This window comes from Emydura macquarii, unplaced genomic scaffold, assembly GCF_026122565.2.
Source record: "Emydura macquarii macquarii isolate MOO-44397 ecotype Brisbane River unplaced genomic scaffold, CSIRO-AGI_Emac_v2 contig_1253, whole genome shotgun sequence".
Taxonomy (NCBI): Eukaryota; Metazoa; Chordata; order Testudines; family Chelidae; genus Emydura; species Emydura macquarii.
The window spans coordinates 46,440,557-46,459,443 of record NW_027131390.1 but is presented as its reverse complement, the minus strand read 5'-3'; the positions used below and the strand labels follow the sequence as shown (position 1 = coordinate 46,459,443).

The 18,887-nt window shown below is 48.5% G+C and overlaps 1 protein-coding gene across 3 annotated transcripts in view; it reads right to left on the bottom strand.

Annotated features, from left to right (window-relative positions):
- RAMP1 (receptor activity modifying protein 1) overlaps window positions 1–18,887 on the bottom strand; it is a 119,226-nt gene that overhangs the window by 87,450 nt on the left and 12,889 nt on the right. Inside the window, exon 1 of one of the 3 annotated variants that reach the window (XM_067549806.1) lies at window positions 7,335–7,396. The exons of 1 other annotated variant lie outside the window; for it this stretch is intronic. In XM_067549806.1, the coding sequence (XP_067405907.1) occupies window positions 7,335–7,341 (7 nt within the window). In that variant the 5' untranslated portion in view covers window positions 7,342–7,396. Of the gene's footprint in view, window positions 1–7,334; window positions 7,397–18,887 lie in introns of those variants that run through there. One more of the 3 variants, XM_067549804.1, reaches the window with a different exon arrangement.

The following is an 18,887-nucleotide window of genomic DNA, read 5'->3' as shown; positions in this document are numbered from 1 at the left end:
TCCTTCCGATCAACAGAGGAGAACGTTGTCAGCAGATAATGCTCTCCTGCTGTTAAATATGCGCTGAGGCAAAGAGAAGGCATTTAGCGGGATAAGCCATTAAGGCACAATCAGGACACATTTACCCTGGGACAACATTTGCTTCTGCTGATTTATTTTGTTATACCCAGTGATTCAAATAAATAAAAGAAAAACAGGGATAACAGCAGCTGCCTATCCCACAGCAGTGTCACAAAGCCTAATCCAGGAACGTTTGTAAAGCAATTTGAGTCCTCTGTGGGAAGGTGCATAGCAGTATTATTAGTAATAAATATATTAAATTGGGTGATGGACACTGGGGCAGCAGAGTGACAAAGCTGACATCTTGCTTCCTCACTGATTTGGAGAGCAGACACATTTTATGCTTTAACTAATCAAAAAAAGCAGTTTAGTCGTAAAAGGGCATTTAGTGACTAGAGCACTAAGCTGGGACTCAGGGTTGTATTCCCCTCTCTGTCAGGTGATCCTGGGCAAGTCATGTCACCTCCCCGTGCCTCAGTTTCTTCATTTGTAATACGGGGCTAATAATACTACTCTCCTTTGTAAAGCGCTTTGAGCTCTACTGATGGAAAATGCTGTATAAAAGCTAGGGATTATTATTTAATGAAGGGGGGGGCGAGAAGAGCCCATAGCCCAACATAAACACTCTGAGCTGTCCTATTTATTCTATCACTCCAGTCAATCAAATCTTACCAGCGCTAATAAATAATATATCGTAATAATGCTTAGCACTAGAGTAAAGCATTTTCAAGCACTGACAAATCATTGGCTAATTAATATATATTGTAATAGATGATTTGGTTTTCTACACAGCATAGCACTAGGTTCCATAGCCTTTATTTCCTACAAGTAGTAAAAGAGTGGGAAAGAGGGGGACAAAGTAAACCACTCTCTCTGAAGCTTGTTGGTGACAGCTACTGATTGCTTTAGGGCGCAAAGATGTCTAGTAAGCCTGTGGGTGGGCATATTGCAGAGTCACCTCCTAGAACAACATGTCCATTTGGTTATGGTTTGTTAGTAATCCTGGGCTGAGCTTTTTCCCCCACTGAAGTGAATAGAAAAACTCAGACTCCCAGGGCAGCAGGATCGGGTCCACAGTTTCCGATTACCTCTGCATTGTCAGCGTTGACAAAGTTATTCAGTGCAGGAGAAGTTGTTTTCTGACTGCTGGTCCGATAACTCAGCAGATGTAATTACATTAGGGGAGGCCTCTATTGGGTGTCTGAACTAACCTAGCCCCGGTGCTGCACATTACCACAGAGGGGACCCCAGCAGCCTCTCTCAGTCCTTCGGCAGGAGGTGAGCCACAAGGGAGCTGCTGTCTGACTAGGTCAGTAGGCATCCTGCTAGGGGAGCTGAGCTGCAAGTCACATTGCCCAGTACTTCATTATTTTAGAGAAGGCCTAAACCAGAACCTCCTTCTTTCCCCTTGCCCCCACTAAATACAGCATAGAATGAAACAAGGTTACTTACCAGTAACTGATGTTCTTCAAGATGGGTTGCTCATGTCCATTCCAATATAGGTGAGTGCACGCCAGTGCGCATGGTTCCGGGAACTTTTTTCCCCTTAGCAGACCCCCATAGGGCCGGCTCTGGTGCCCCCTGGAGTGTCGTGCGCATGCCACGGCACATGAGGCACTGTCAGCCCCACGCCCCCTCAGTCCCTTCTTTCTGCCAATTCTGGCAGCAGGGACAGAGGGTGGGTGTGAAATGGATATGAGCAACACATCTCAAAGAACATCAGTTACTGGTAAGTAACCCTGTTTTCTCCTTCCAGTGATTGCTCATGTCCATTCCAATATAGGTGATTAATAAGCAATGCCTTGGAGGTGGGTAGGAGTTACCGGTGAGCTGCCCTCAGCACGGCTCTGCCGAATCCCACGTCCCCTCTCGCCTGCTGAACAATGGCGTACTGGGGCATGAAGGTGTGCACCGACAACCAGGTGGTGGCTTTGCAGATGTCCTGCAGGGGCACTCTCTCCAGGAAGGCCGCAGAGGAGGCCTGAGTTCGGGTTGAGTGCGCTGTGATGACACCCGGAAGCGGCACCCTCGCCTGCTCGTAGCAGTACTTGATGCAGGATGTGATCCACACGGAGATGCGCTGGGCGGAGACAGGTGATCCTTTCATCCGGTCCGCCACTGTGACGAAGAGCTGCATCGATTTCCAGAACAGCTTTGTCCTTGATGTAGTAGGCCAGGGCTCATCTCATGTCTAGCGAATGCCATCTCCGTTCCTCTTCCAAACCTTGGGCGGGACTGGAATGGGCAGGAACGCGCACCTGAGGGTCCCGTCCAGTCACTGAGAAACGCGTCTGAAATCGATCCAGTCTCACGATCCCGGCGCAAGCTGAACCGGGGCACTGCACATTCCAAGCTGATGCGAATGGATCCAGTTGGGGAACACCCCACTTTTGGAAGATTGTAGTCACTACCTCTGGATGCAGCGACCAGTCATGGCGGGGTAGAAATGTCCTGCTGAGGTGATCTGCCTCGTCATTCCTCACCCCCAGGGGATGAGAGGCAGTCAAATGGAAGTCGTGCCTCACGGCAAAGCCCCACAGACAGGTAGCTCCCTCGCAGAGAGCCGAGGAGCACACCCCTCCCTGCCTGTTTATATAAACATAGCTGCGGTGTTGCCTGTCAGCACCTGCACCACTCTGCCTGCCAGGAGTCGGAGGAACAGCCTGCACGCTAGGTGAATAGCCCTCAGCTCCTTCACGTTGATGTGCAGGCACCTTCCCTCCCCCGACCATAGCCCCTGAGTGCTCAGGTTGGCACCGATGTGGGCTCCCCATCCCACATCCGAGGCGTTGGAGATTAAGGTGACCAACGGGACCAGTTCCCTGAACGGAACATCCTTCCACACTGCCCTGGGGGATCTCCACCAATCTAGGGAGGCTAAGGCAGGCAGGGAACTGTGACCACCCAATTCCGTGGGTGTCTGCTCGGCACATGCACCAAGGCCAACCACGCCTGAAGCGGCCTGAGAATCAGGCGATCTAGTCTCACTACGTACGTGCGGGCTGCCATGTGGCCTAACAGCTGTAAGCAGTGCCTGGCTGTTGTCGTGAGGCATCGGTGTAGCCGGGAGATGATAGAGACCATACCTCGAAACGTGGCTGAGGCAGGAAGGCTCTGGCCTGGGAAGTGTCCAGGGTGGCCCTAATGCATTTTATGCGTTGTATTGGGGTTAGAATGGACTTCTGCTTGTTTATGAGCAGTCCCAGCCTGCTGCACATGGGGCAAGTGAGGGTCACACTCTCCAGCACTTGGAACCCAGACCTGGCCCTGATCAGCCAATTGTCCAGGTAAGGGAAGATTTGTACACCCTTTTGCCTCAGGTGGGCCGCCGCTACTGCCATGCATTTGGTGACCACCCTTGCAAGATGACCAAAGGGCAAGGCTGTAAATTGGTACTGGGAGCCAGCCACCGTGAAGTGCAAGAAGCGCCTGTGGCTGGGGAGGATGGACACATGAAAGTATGCATCCTTGAGGTCGAGGGCAGCATACCAGTCTCCTGGATCCAGGAAGTATGGGTCGCAGACCCCCCTCTGCTTTTTTAAATGACTTGTTTGCAGTCACCCAGCAGGAAATCAGGACTAGAACTCAGGTCTACTGGGTTAGAGTCCAGTGCTCTATTCACTAGGTCACACCGCTTCCCCTTGGGGATGCCCATTCGGGATTGAAGGGCCTTAACCTGTTCAGGGCAGGACAGGGCGGATCCAGGAGAGAAGTAGGGGTGCCACCCTCAGGCACACTATCAAAACTGTCTCCTACGATTGCCCGACCCCCTGGGGGCCCCTGCTGCGGGGGTGAGGATGAGCCAGGGGGCTAATTCCGTCTCCTAAACCCCCTATTTCTGTCCCTATTTCTGTAGGGTTGAAAGGGCCTAGGCGGAGGCCTCATTGCCACTGCGCCTGGGGCCACAACTGTCACCTGGAAGCCTGGGGCGTGTACAGGCCCAAGGAGCAAAGCGTGGCCCTGGAGTCCTTCAGACCATGCAGCCTCGCATCGGTCCGATCGGAGAAGGGGGCCGACCCATCACAGGTGAGGTCCTGAATTGATTGCTGCCCCTCCTGGGACAGGCCAGATGATTGCAGCCATGAGCACCTCCTGATGGAAATGGCGGATACTATGGCGGATACTTACCCGCCTTGTCGGCAGCGTCTGTGGACATTTGGAGCGCTGCCTTAGCCACCGTGATTCCTTCATCAGGTGAAGTTGGCGGCCTGGTCCTGGGGCAGGGCCTCAGCAAACCGCCTTATGGAATCCCTCAAGTTAAGATTCTCTCTCCCCAGGTGGGCCTGATGGTTGGCAATCCTGACTGTGGAGTAATTTATTTATTTATTTATTTTTTTACACGATTCCACAAAGTTATGTTGTGTTTGTTCTTGGGAATGGTACCAGGCTGGCCATGCCCGTTCCGCTGGTTGGCTGTGCCCACCACCGGGATTCCCGGGGCCGGGTGACTGAATAGATACTCGAACCCTTCGGCCGGACATGATACCCTTTCTCGGGCACCCTCAACATAGGGGTGACCAAAGAAGGGGTTTGCCACAGGGCCTTAAAAATTTGAGGACCTTATCGTGGACTGGTAGGGCTGCTCTCGCTGGGGCAGTTGACACCAGCACATTGGAGAGGGTATCAACGGCCTCCAATAACTCTTTGGCCTCCGGCCCCAAGCTAGAGGCCACCCTCTTGAGCAGCTCCTGGTGCGCCCCAAAACCCTCCAGAGGCACCATGAGGTACCAGGAGACCGCCTCATCCGGGCCATGGGGTCCGACTCCTCGTTCGAGGAGTGGTGACTGTGGGCCTTCTGCTGTGCCAGGGGCACAGACTGCACCCCTGATGACCTGCTTTGACGCCTTGAGGGGGCGTCGGCTGTCCCGACGACTGTTCCCCCTGTGGGCCCCAAACCACAAGACAGGCGGTGCCGTGGCCGTGCTTGGTCCCGGGTGCTGTGCCGCCCCGGGGACCAACTTCGTGCTGCCTCCGACGTGGAAGATGATGAGGACTGCCTCCGTCGCCGCAGGCAGTGTCCAGGGATGGAGGTGCACTTTGAAGAACTCTTGGTACCGAGCCTCAGTACCGAGGATGTTTGCAGCGCCGCTTACCCCTTGTGATCGAGACCAGTGCCGCTCCGAACTTCGCGGTGCCGAGCCTAACTCTGGCAACCGGGTTCCACGTCGGGGCTTGTGCAGTGTGGGGTCTGTGAATGGCGACCAGGTTCCGCACCGCCCCAGTGCGGGTGAACCGCTCGGTGCTGGGGGTCTGGAGGAGGAGCCATCCGGGCGCCGCCTGGCGGACCTCGACCGGTGCCGCCCCTTGGCCTGCGCTGCCTCTGATGCCGGGGACCGCTCTACCCTCGGTGGCCGGCTGGCGGGAGATCTTCCTCCCCGTACCAGGGGTCTCCACTGCCTTGGCGTAGGCAGGCCAACAAGGCTCTTGCCGCCTGAAAACCTCCGGTGTCGACGCTGTCGGCAGAGGCACTCTCCCACTCCCAGGAGTCGGGGGTGGCCCCCTGCTCAGAGATGCAGGCACCGGACAGGACTCGACGGGCCGTGGCTGGTGCATCTCCACACTCGACCCTGCTCGTACCGATGGCGCAGGGGAGTGTCCGCGCTCCATGCACTCTCCTCGTCTTCGGCACCAGGGATGCTGCTCTGTGCCGAGACGAATCCGGTGTGACGCTCGGTGCCGAGGGGGAGCGGGATGGCTCGGACACCGAGCGGAGCGCTGCGATAAGAACCAGGCTTTAAACCTGATCTCTCTGTCCTTCTGAGCTCACTGTTTAAAAGTCTTGCATATCTTACTCTTGTCTTTCCTGTTTGCTCTTCCCCCAGGCACTTAAGGTGCCGAGCAGCCAGGGCGGGAGGGGGCTTAAAACCAGGAGGCCGGGACATAGCCTGGCCACCTTAAGTCCCTCAGGGACTTCTTATCTAACTACACTACTTGACAACTACTTAAAACTAACCAGGGTACTTCGACTAACAAAGAGTTCAAAGAAGGGGAATGGCACTTGCAGAGAGCAAGTGCTAGTTCCATCTGACTGTCACAGGCGGAAAGAAGGAACTGAGGGGGCGTGGGGCCGGCAGTGCCTCATGTGCCGTGGTATGTGCGCGGCACTCCAGGGAGCATCAGAGCCAGCCCTACGGGGTCTGCTAAGGGGAAAAAAGTTCCAGGACCCGTACACGCTGGCGTGCACACACCTATATTGGAATGGACATGAGCAATCACTCGAAGTAGAATAAGAGGTGCCTCTCGAATGCTTTTTATCTGCACATTCCATGGCACGTCAAAGGTGGATAAATGTAATTCTCTCTATTTTACACACAGGGAAACTGAAGCACAGACAGGTAAGGTGACTTTATCCAGGAGCATACAAAAAATCAGTCACAGGGTACAGCATAGAACCCAGGGCTCCTGCCTCCCAGTCAAGTGACCTACCTGCTAGGCCACACTGCCTCCAATTAAGAGCACTCTGATTCAGACCCCATCTCTATAATGGCCTGATCCAAACCACCAAATATGAACCTCTTGTGGCGAAAGTAAATTTGGTACATTCCAGGATTTAAGTTTGGCCATTCTGGCCCACCTCTAGTTAATTTATTGGAGATCTTTTAAAAAAAAATTTTTTTTTTTAAAAAGGCCACACTCCCCATAAGCACCACTACACTGTAGGAAAGATACTGCACCAAAGGAAGAACGGAGGGGATAACTTGGAAAACACAAGGATTTAAGCTTTCTTTTGAATCGGAAAGAAAAAATATAGGAGTTTGACATAGATATCACAGGACAGAGAGCATTGCTATGCTGAGACAGCATGGGTGAAGACTCAATACATGTAATTAATGAATGAAAACCAAAACCAAATCAAGAGTAGAAAGCAAGTCACAATAAGCATGTGATAAGTAAACATGCTGGTTGGGAGGGGTGTCTGAGGCCCAGGTCTTGCAAACACCCATGAGACCACCATGGGGTGATTTGTGTGAGCAAAGTTAAGCAGGCCTGAGGCCTAAGAAGGGTTTTTCCCCCCACAACCCCTTTTATTTCTTTGTAGCATTGCTGCTCTGTCCCTCACTGTGTAGGACTTTGGGAATGGATTTCCCTTTACAGACTAGCTCCTTCTCTGCTTTAGGAATTTTTTTTTAATAACTAGAAACAGGTAAAGAACTGCATATTTTCACATCTGGCTAAGAGACTAATTAGGCAGTTTACTGTAGCAGTTGAGGGAGGGAAGGAAGGGGTAGGGTGGATGACTTAGGCAGGGCATTTGCTTGAACTTTTCTCCTTACCTGACATAGTAGTTACTCCCACTACAGCAAGCTCTAGAGAAGAAATGAGTCTACCTCCTATTTCCTAGTTACTAGCAGCTGGTAGATCCTGGCTAGCCTAGCTGTGGCTAATTGAGTCCCAGGTGCAGCAATGTGCCATCAGCAGAACCTGTGTAGAGCTTTGCAACAGGAACATACAGGGAAGAAAGAGCTCAAGAAAGCCAAGCTGGTGATAGAAAGACTTGTATTACCTAGGGTTAATTAAGAGCCAACTGAGCCCAAATTTCTTTAGCTTGAATTTTTCCTTCTCCCTTCGTGTCAAGGTTTAATTAACGCTGCTATGGAACGGAACTGAAGCTTTAAAAACACACACACACAAATTCAGCCTCTTTGCCTGTGACAAATGTTATCAGAGCTGGGATCTGGCTTTTGTGTTATTTTAGGGGAAGGGAAGAGGGGACGCCTTAAATGACCTGCTAGCCCTTCATGAGGGGCACCTATAGAAATCTAATATTGCAAATGAGGCCATCTATGGCAAAGTGGGGGAGGGGAGGGGAGGGCTAGAAGTCCAGAGTGAAAGAGGCACAGTGTAGGTAGATTCAGCCACAGCATAGGTGAATGTCCCTCTCCTTTTGGTTATGCCCAGAGTTGATCCCTGATCTTGCCACATTCTCATCACGTCATGGTCGTGAGAGAGAGAAGAGTTTTATTTGCCGTCCCCAAAGCTTGGCGAGGGCACGTACCAAGACATGTACTTTCCAAAGTAGAAAGAAAAAGAACCACAAAGTTGACATTCAAGTTCCCCAGCATTTGGGTCCAGCTGCCTGAAGCATCGAATATTTTTAATTAAACTGCCCCCACTCAGCCTCAGGTGCTGTTATTTTCTGGGCTTAGGCTGCTCTGCCTGGCCCCAGATGCTGCTCTCTTTAATCAGTCTCCGCTGGCCAGCCAAGGCTGTCCCCTTTCTTTTTGGCTCCATTTGTTATTAAGCTAACCTCTACAGCATGAGCAGACCCAGGCACCTTATTAGCCATCAGGAGATTTCTTTGGTAGTACTTGAGACAAAACTGACTGAGTGCCAATGCAGGGTAGCCTAGGATTACTGATGTAATAGAGCCATTTTCTTGAGAACATATTTTGCGTTGGCTGCCTCGTGGTTAATAATTCTTCAGTTGTCTTATTCCCTAACCTACCTCCTGCAACCTCACAGACTCTTCCACAATAAGTGATCTACTCCTTTCTCCATATGTTGTAACACAAAGATTGGGAGCTGTAAGTCATTCAGTTTCCTAATCTTTATGACGACCTTGGGCCTAATGCAATAATATTAGTAACATAACAGCATCCTAATACACCCTGGAAGCCTTTCTTCTACGTATCAGTTAATGATGCAAATTAAGAAACATTTCTCCCGCTTCGTATATTCAGCCGCTTTGTGTGCTCTAAAAATAGAGTGAGTGGCATATTTCAGTATACTCTGGTCTACTGATGAGTCACTGTTCAGCCAGAATTTCAGAGATAGAAAAGACGTGTATCTGGTGGATAGGCATAACATTTGTCTGAGCACTGTAAATCCCATTTCCTCCTAGCACTGGTCAGCAGAGGCAGTGGAAATGTATCGTCATTGCTATCCCAACAACTTATCAAATGCAGCTCGGTTTTGAGAAATCAGAATAGAAACTTTCCAAACACCTGCTATACATGACTTATGTTTTATTCACTTGCAGAGGGCACAGAACCTATACAACCACTACATGAATTAATGGACCGAGTGGGCATAATTAAGCTTAATGGGTACTAATAATCATAGAAAACAACAGTGATTTGTTTCCTCAAGGTACAAAAAGCAATCCATGGTTGTCTTTCCAATATCATTCCTTCTCGCTTCTGTCCAGTATAAAGTTGTTTCTCCTTTAGGTTTCTGGTCTACTATATTTCATCTCTCTCCCTGCTTCTGGGTAAAATCTCATTTGCCTTGATGAGTACTTCTCATCCTGTCCTATACCAGGCCCCACACTGCAACAGAAGGAAAGCGTCAGGACAGACTTCCCATCTAGCTATATCAAAATGGGTTGGTTGTGACCCCCCCCCCCCCCTCCTGAAACATCTTTGCAATCCCTTGGGCTGTTATTTCCCTTTTACCCTCCCCAGCCCTTTGGATAACTGCAGATCAGCATTTTTCTCCTTTGGTCTTGCTGCCTGGCCCCAAAGCGGAGTAATTTGATCTCAAACAGCATGTGCGCCTGTGTGATTGGTGGGGAGGTATATTCTCTGGCAGAGCAATATCCCCCTCTTGCCCCCACTCCAATGATGTTCCAACCACCACCCTCTTTTTTACTTGCCCTCTTAAAAATAAAAAGTACCCTCCACCCATAGGCACTCTGCCATCACACCTGGTCCTTCCTTAGGCAGGTGGGGGGAGGGAAGTGGACAGAGCAGCTCTGCTCTGACGCAGGCCCCTCCGTTCCGCAGAATCTCAGAGCCAGCAAGGGAGGGACCCGAGGAGATGGCACACAGGATCCGCAACCTCCTAACTGCCCAGAGCAGGCCCTAGCCACGGGAGATCCAATCACCACTCCCAGCAAAGCTGGTCAGCGCAACATTGGGCTGGCGGGGGCAGCCGGGCAAGGGAAGAGGCTGAGCATCCCTGTCCAAGCAGTCTCAGGCCATCTTTTCCTTCCCTTCCCAAATAAAATCTGTGGGATAGACACACGGGCATTTGTTTCCCATTCCCAGGCTGACAGGTAAGGCTGAAGAGATCCCCCCATACTTAGCCCTTTGCTCATCTATCTACGTATCAGCTTAGTGGCTGCTTTCAATCAGTGTTGCCTTTTCTTATGCCTGGGTCCTGACCCCATTTAGGAACCTTGCCCAAAGTTTTCATACCTGAATATCTCAAGTTAGTCACCAAAATCCATATCTGGGCAAACTGGGTGGGGTTTTCAAAAGTCAGCAGGACTCGTGCTCTTACGTCACTTTCGAAACGTCCATCCCTACACGCCTGATTTTCCAAGGTGCTGAGCACCAGCAGCTCCTGTTGGCATCCCATTGCAAGATGCTCAGCGACTTTGGAAACCAGACCAAACTTTTATTTAGCTGCCCAAACGCAGATTTAGGAACCTAAATTTAGGTCCCCCTGATTTGAAAATTATTGGCCTTTAACGTTAACCTCACAGATTGCTTTTCTCAGGGCTGAAGGGCAGCCAGCCAGCCAGCCAGCCAATGAAGAGCTTTGAAACGATAGCATTTCGATTATTTTTTCATAGCAGCATTAGCTTGATTGGGCTTCGTCATTTTATTTGACACAATGGGGTTTTATGATGTATCTTGGATGACAGTTGGAAAGTCAGTTTGTTTTCCTGGGGGGACACTTGGTCTATTGCACTGCAGGCCACGCACTTATCCTTGACGTGTCACTGTGTGTTACCCACTCTTCCAGGCAAGACCCGCCCTAATCTCAAATTCTGGTCTCCTGCCATTTGGCAAACTATCAGAATATAACTTTTCTGGTTGTCGTTGTGCCTTCCTTAGTCACTCCCTATTTCACATGACTTGTGTGCTGAGTGTTAAGGCTTTAGCATACAGATTTCTAATTTCCGCTAACTGCAGACTATCATGGTTTACAATACACTACACAGTTCCAGCCAAATGCCTCTAACAATGGAAGCCATTTGCAGTGCACAACTTTTATTGGTCTTACAAAACTCACTACATATTCTTGAGCGCTATCTACTGGCATTTTATCAATTAACTTAGTGGCTCTCAACCTTTCCAGATGACTGTACCTCTTTCAGGAGTCTGATTTGTCTTGCATACCTCCAAATTTCACCCCACTCAAAAACTACTTGCTTGCAAAATCACACAAAAATACAAAAGTGGCATAGCACACGATTACTGAAAAATTGCTTCCTTTCTCATTTTTCTCATATAATTATAAAATAAATCAATTGGAATATAAATATTGTACTTGCATTTCAGTGTATAGTAGATAGAGCGGTATAAACGAGTCATTGTCTGTATGAAATTTTAGTTTGTGCTGACTTTGTTAGTGCCTTTTATGTAGCCTGCTGTAAAACTAGGTAAATATCTAGATGAGCTGATATACCCCCCTGGAAGACCTCTGCCTAATCCCAGGGTACGTGTACTCCTGGTTGAGAGCCACTGAACTATTTACATATATACAGAGTGCACTTTCCTGCTACGGACCACTGTGGTACATACATTGTGCTCCACTGAACAGAGATTCCATTGAAAAATAAATGCATCCAGAGGATGTTATCTTTCCCACATAGCCTCTCTACATCATGTCTTCCACTGCTTTTTAAGGAGAGTGGTCACCAGGGGAAGTCCTGTCAGCACAGCTCTGGTAGAACCATGCTAAAGGGAGTAAGGAAGAAGCACAAAGGAACAAGCCATCCAGGCATGGATTTTCAAGGATCTGCATATTCTGGGATCTGAACCTCCTGCCCATTCTCTAGGAGGACAAAATCAGTCTCCAGCAGGTTTTTCTAGGGGTGGCAACTTGGTCCAGTAAGTGGTCTTAACTCGCAGCTATTCTGATTGAAGAGAGGGGCTGTTCCCTCTGTCCATTTTCATTCACACTATCAAAGGGAAGCTTCGGTGTACTGTGTTGATGCCATAGGGAGAGAAACTATGCTTTCCTGTACGCAGAGGGCATGCTTCCATATGGATCCAAGCCACAGAAATCCCGACCCAGATGACACAACATTTGAGCAGAATCTCAGGGTATAAGGTGAATGACAGAGGATGAAATTTTCGAGTGGAGACCAGGACTAGATTGCCAAGCCCTCAGCACCCTCAGGTTTTCACAAGAATTCAGCATCCAATGTGCCTAAGTGGAAGCAGAGCAATTTAGAAACCTGGCCCATGGATCCGAAGCACTGACGTAAAGGAAAGAGCAATCTGAAAACACTGAGCAGTGGATGATCTGGAAGGGCCTAGCTGGCGACCCTTGTTAAAAATTGTCTACCAAACTGAAAGGGAAGTTGGCACACATTTCTTCTGCTCCACTTCAGCCTGCAGCTCATAAAAATACCTTTGAAGAGCAAATATTTTGCCTTTGGAATGGATCCGATTGCACCAAATAGCAGACTTTGTCCAGAAATGTTCCAAAAGGCCAGACCACCCTACCAAGCCTGCATTTCGCCTTCCCCGCCGACCCTCTTTCATATTCCACAAGTTGCACACTGTGCTGTACCAATAGCCTCCATCTATTTTTCAGGAGCAAAGAATAAACATTCCCCATAAAGTGCACTTAATATAAGTCTGTTGGCCCTCTGGAGCTGCCTCCCTCCTTAGCCGTAGATTTTTGTTTAAATTAGATTTCTCCAGATGCTCCGTTCTTGTTCTCCTTGCACACAGCATGCTGGTGACAGGGGCTCTAACCCAGAAAAAGGAGGAATCATTTAATGGGAGCCCCTCAAATATTGGCAGCATATTACTGAAATCTAAACAACGAGAAATTCAGCCCAAAATGCTTGTTATATTTTGCATGCAAATAACAAGAGAGATTGAAGCTGCTCATACATGTAGCTAATTGTAATGATTTCATTAGTGAACAAAAACGAACACATTTCCCACAGTATTGTTCTTGTTCCAATATTTACCCTTATCAGCTCCACAGAGTCAACCAGATGCTATTAATATACACATCAAGGTTTTTATGGCATGGAGCTAAACTCAGAGTGAATTTAAAACATTACATCTTGCCAAGGAATTCTGATTTATGAAGACAGGATTTATATTTTTTTGGCCCCAGGAAAGAACCAGGTTTTGCATACCTCCCTCTCTTGTTCTACCCATAGATATGTCCGTTCATTAGATTCCTCATCTAATTGCTACTGGAAAAAGTAGCCTGTAAAAATCAAAGATTCTCTTGAGAACTTCTTGTGGATAAACTCCAACCTCTTTTCTTCTGAGCCATGTGACTTCTCAACTATGGAAGCAGTCATTGTGTTTTGTCACTGTCTGTGAAGCTGGAAAGTTCTCATTTGCAGTGTGTGGTAGAAAACAAACTTCACATACAGAACCGACGACAACAAGACTTAGAACATCAACAATTGAAGAAATCTCTTGGAATGGGGCAGGAAGAAAGGCCATCTCTAAAATAATATTAATGATATGTTGGGTTTCCCCCCCCCCAAGGGGACAGTACTAGAGGGACTCAACATTAGAGGCGAGCTGCCCTTTTGGCCCTGCTAAAAGATGGGGTAGATATTCATCAAGAACAAAAGAACTTGCAGCTAGCAGTCTCAGCTGTGTCACCCAGCTGATCTAAAGGCAAGTTGTCTTCCAGGACAGTAGAACTCTGCATTTTCAGGCTTTCGGGGTTTGTGCAAATCTTTCCCTCAGCTGGAATTCACCTGGGTTTACACCTTTAACAATCAGGTTGAAGCTGTGGGATGAGTCTGAGGGTACATCTACACTGACAGCAGCAAAGTCGATCAGCAAATCGATTGGTCAGTGAAGACTCACTCAATCGATCCAGAAGTCGACGCTGTTAATCCACCCCCTCAAGTGGCATAGCACTGTGTCGATAGGAACGCGGTTCCTGTTGGCACAACGCAGTGAAGATGGTGTGCAGAAGGGAAGCACAGCAGTCTATGGGAGTTATGCAAGCTACGCAGAGTGGCTTGTGTAACTCCCGTCGACTGCCGCCGAATCACCGGGTAAGTGTAGACCAAGCCTGAAGGTGACAAATTTCACTCCTCTAGCACAATGGAACTTTCTACAGTAGGGGTAAAGCTCATCTGAGCAGAAGACAGAACTGTCTTAGGGGCAAGTCTGAGACCGTGGAATGAACACTTCCAGGAACTAAAGATCATCATAAACCTCCCCAACTTCTGCTCCAAGTGCCAGGGACATTTCTTTGACCTGCCCTTCTCTAACTTAAATACGTAGCAACAGCATAATAAAAACACTCCCAAAACAAGACACTAACACATGTTAGTCATGTTGCTTAATGCACTAGTGGATAGTGCTCAGATACTACAATGAGGAGTTTGATATAAGAATCTATATAGAATAAAACTGGTTCAAGCAAACCCACAATACTCAAAGCAAAAAAGGAAAGTCTTTCAAAACTGCCAAGTTTACCCTGGTTTCAATTCAGAAACATGCATGGCCTGGTTTCAACACTAAGCCATGCATCAAGCCGAGCTGCCTCATAACTGAATCCAAATTGCTTCGATACGTTCGTGACCCTTTAAGAAACTTGGGCTGAGTTTCCAGTTTGCAAACAAAGCTCCAAATGAAACAAGTTTCATACTCAGCTCCACCAGCCAGTCAGAGGGGGAGGTCAAAGTATCTTTTAGGGCCTGTCTATACTAGAGAATGTTAAAACAAATCTCATTGGCACAATCCCTCAGCCTAGCCGCACCCATTTGCACCCAAGAAAGCCCTAATATACAGAACTCTTTAGCAGCTGCCGGTGCTTGTACCATCACATCGCTTACACTCACTCTTCTGCAGGTTACACTACTATGACAGCAATAATACCCAGAAGCCACCAGCCTCCAGTCGATATTAGCTCTAATGCTTGTAGGAATGTGCTCTGTGGCTTTAAATGAGAGTGGCATAAATACCCGAAGCCCAGTCCTGCCCCCAATGAAGTCAACGGCAAAATTCTCATTGATTTTAATCACATCTCGTTTAATGTTTGTATGATGGTGGCGCCTACAGGAGCAAGACAAAGTGATTTCAGAGGGACAAAAGTTCTCTTTGGCTGATTCCATTAAATGCGGGTTGAATCAAACATGGATCATGCACTGGTGCACGTCTCATGCCAGCTGCTTAAGTGATGGGGACCCACTGAGGAACAAGAAGGGCACTGGTGTGAACAGACATTTGTTTCCTGATCCCTGCTTGCCTTTGTGTCCTCTCTCTGTGTTCCCCACTCTGTCAGTCTACAACAGTACAACTACTGAATGGGACAAGACAAAACCTGCAGCCCCTAAGCAGTGATTTGCAGGTAGCACATTCAAATTCAACTCTCCCTTTTCAAGGCAGATGGAGTCACTCAGTCAGTTATCCCTGGTATCTGGATGTTTACACTGTTACCATGTTTTTCTTTTAATTTCTTGCCAATGATAAGCTATGGAGGCAGCTTTCAGCTTGCACTGGCTCTAGTCCATAATAAAAAAAAGCAGCCTGACAACAGCATTATCAAGCATGTCAATCTGGTATTGCTAATAAGATGTTTTACAGTCAAAAACCTTTGTCAAGAACAGAGGCAGTGCTAGCCCATTGGGGCCCTAAGCAGGAATATTCCCCTCCCAACAACACATATTAATAATTAATGGGGTGGCCCTTTAGCTGCTCGGGGCCCTAAGCAATTGCTTAGTCTGCTTCTGCCTAGCACTAACTCTGGTCAAGAAGCATGTCTTGTTTGAGATAATGCACTTCCATTTAAGGGAGGAAAGCTGCCCTTTTGCTTCCCAGATCATCTTGCCCTTTACAAATTGCAGATAAGCTCCTACACGTTAACATGGACACTCTAGTATCTTGTTAGGGTCCATACTTCCAAGGGTGATGCAAATAATGATGGGACCTCTCTAATGCCATTTTATTAGGATCTCTGATGCAACAAGACATTAAAGGTAGTATGAAGGCCTTTCTCCCCACAGCTGCCCCAGATAGCTTCAGATCATGTTACTGGATGGGTGCAGATGAAAAGGGGATGGTGGGTTGGGAGAGACATTGGGAATGTGTCTAGAACCAGGGCATGTTTTTGTAGAGGTAACAGAAGAGTGGATTAAGGCTTCCAGTTATACAAGATCCAGAAGGAAGTTGCAATGTCCCCCAGATATAGCAGGGATATCCCCTCTGCATGAGGACATGGATAAAAACGGCTGAAGTCTGAACACAGGGCGGGCTCAAGTTATTTCCAGACAGCCCAAGGCAGCTTGCACTCCACACCACACGACATGGGAGACAGAGCAGAAAGAATCACACGCACACACAAACAGCACAGCCTGTCCCTGCCATTGAGGGACCTCTTCCGGGTGTAGGGTTAGCTGCATGTTCCCAACCGGCCCAGAATTCTCCCTTTATTGGGAGAAATCTTCTTACAGCAAGTGAAATTTACCTGGATAAAGCCCATGAGCATGGAAGGGAAAATGGACTCCTTTAAACTAAGCTAACACATGGATTCTAGCACAGAAGGGAAAAGCCTTTTATTAACATTAACTAAGCCTCACAAGACTTCTGGGATGCACACTAGGTAAGTATGATACTGACATTCCAGATGGGGAAGTGGAGGCAGAGAGAGAACAAGTGAAGTCACACACCAATTTAGGTCTCCCACCTCCATTAACAAAACAACTAACTTTACAATGGTGTTAAACTCAGTTGCAGATCAGGCTAAGACTGAGTCAGCCAAGCACTGCAGGAGAGTGCTAATTTGAATGGAACTTAATTACGTGTTTAGCTCAATCGGGACCTGACACAGTGCAGCCCAGCCTGTGCAGAATGGGACAAAACCTGTTAAAACTGGTTTTAAACATGCCCTAGCCCAGTAATTAGGAGCAAGTTTCCTTCCCTGGCTTTGAGATTTTTTGCAGTAGTAGCGTTCAGGGCCACATTTTTAAAAAAGAGTCTGAAGCATATATCTACCATGCAGCCAGCAGCAAGCCTCCTGGTCCAGGCAGACAGCCTCATGCTAGCTCAGCTCAAGCTGGGAGGATTTTGGGCACTGCTTGAGGCACAGGCTAGCCACCTGAGCTCGGATCCACGTGACCCTCCGCGTTGGCGTTTGCGCGGCTAGTCTGAGCCTCCGCTTGTGCTGCGACGTCCACATTGCTCTTTACAGTGCACTAGTTCAAGATGAGCCAGTGGAAGCAAGTCTATCCCCAAGCAGGGCGGCTCACTCCCAGTTCACGCCTATAGACCACGTCCACGCTGCACAGTTTTGTCAACATGAGGAAGCTTGAGCTGGCCTAAGCATGGAGGCGTACACGCTGCAGTGCTCCTCCCGCCGCTTTAACTTGCCTGCTACGCTGATAATAATAAAACCACCTTGGCAAGAGGCGTAGTGCTCAGGGCGACGTAAAGCGACGCAGCGTCAGTTACTTACCTTGCCCTAAGTGGCCTCCAGGTGGTATCCCACAATGCCCATCATGACTGCTCTGGTCACCCTTTTGAACTCCGCTGCCCTGCAGCCAGGTGAACATCCCTCCCCTGTTAAAGCCCCAGGACACTTTGACCTTGCTTTTCCTGTTTGCTTGGTGTGGAGAGCTCACCTAGCAACTGCCCAGCTGAGCAGGGGGGCCCCACGCAGCAAATGCACCCTGGGAGGTGGTGGGTCTCTGGGCAGAGGAGCTCCAGTCGCAGGAACTTGCTGGGGACATGGAGCGGAAGGGCTATGAAAGGGGGACACCGCAGTGCTGTGTGAAGATCAAAGAACTGCCGCAGGCATGGGAGAAGGCAAGGGAGGCAAATTGTCGGCTCTGGTGCGGAGCCACAGATGTACTGCTTCTACAAGGAGGGAGTTGGGGTCAAGGTGGTGGTGAATAGCCCCCCCTGCTGAGCTCCTCTGATAGCCTTGCGTTCATAACACACAGCACAATACTGAAGAGCAGTGCAGGATCCAGGCTTTCTGACATAGATACTGGCTTGCAGGTTACCAGGGCAGTTGAAAAGCAGCTGGGAACCTAGTAGGATGCTCACAGACTGATGAGATTGATATACCTGCATCATGTGCCACTGAACCTGTCCACAGGAGGCACAGAGACAAACCCTTCCCAAAACACCCTGCAGCCAGTTGCAGAGCGGGATAGCCACCCACCGTGCACTGCCCTCTGTGTCAATGCAAGAGCTGCTACCGTAGATGTGCTCTGCTGACACCCAGGAGCATACTGCGGACATAGCAGTTTAACTACAGAGGTGGCTGTACATCGATGTAACGTAAGTCGACTTCACTTTGTAGTGTAAACGTAGCATTAGCCTTAACTTTGGGTCTGCATTTTTGTTGTGTGCAGCTGCAAGGAATAGCAGGGACAAATAAAAACATTTTGGCCAGGTGAACACTAGAAATGTCTGCCAGTATAATAATGTTGGTTGGGGTGTGATTATTTACCACATTTTTATACTGGCAAAAACCCTACCATAGACAGTTATACCAGCAAAAACGTCCTTTTGCCAGCATAGCTTATTTTGTACAGTGACTGGTAAAAGCTGTACTGGCAAAAGAGTTCAGAATTCTTTTGACTGTCTAAGCTGTATCTCCACTAGGAGAGCTGACAGTTCAGCTATACTGAAAAACCCTTTTTAGTGAAAACTAGGCCTTCAACATCTAATTTCCTAATTATGCCTGCAGCTCAGGTGGCTAAGCACCTGACTGCTATCCTTTGTGCCCAATATTCATTCCACACACAATTTATTTCAGGCACAAGATAGGTTGAAATTATTTTAGCAATTTTCCCCTTTACGATCTGTGTTGAATTATAATATGGGGAACCCACTTTTTCACAATACACAGCATGTACAGTGCTGCTGGTGGTACAGTGCAGTGCTACTCTCAGCAAGTTTCTGAGTTTGTAAGTAAGTATTCTGGTG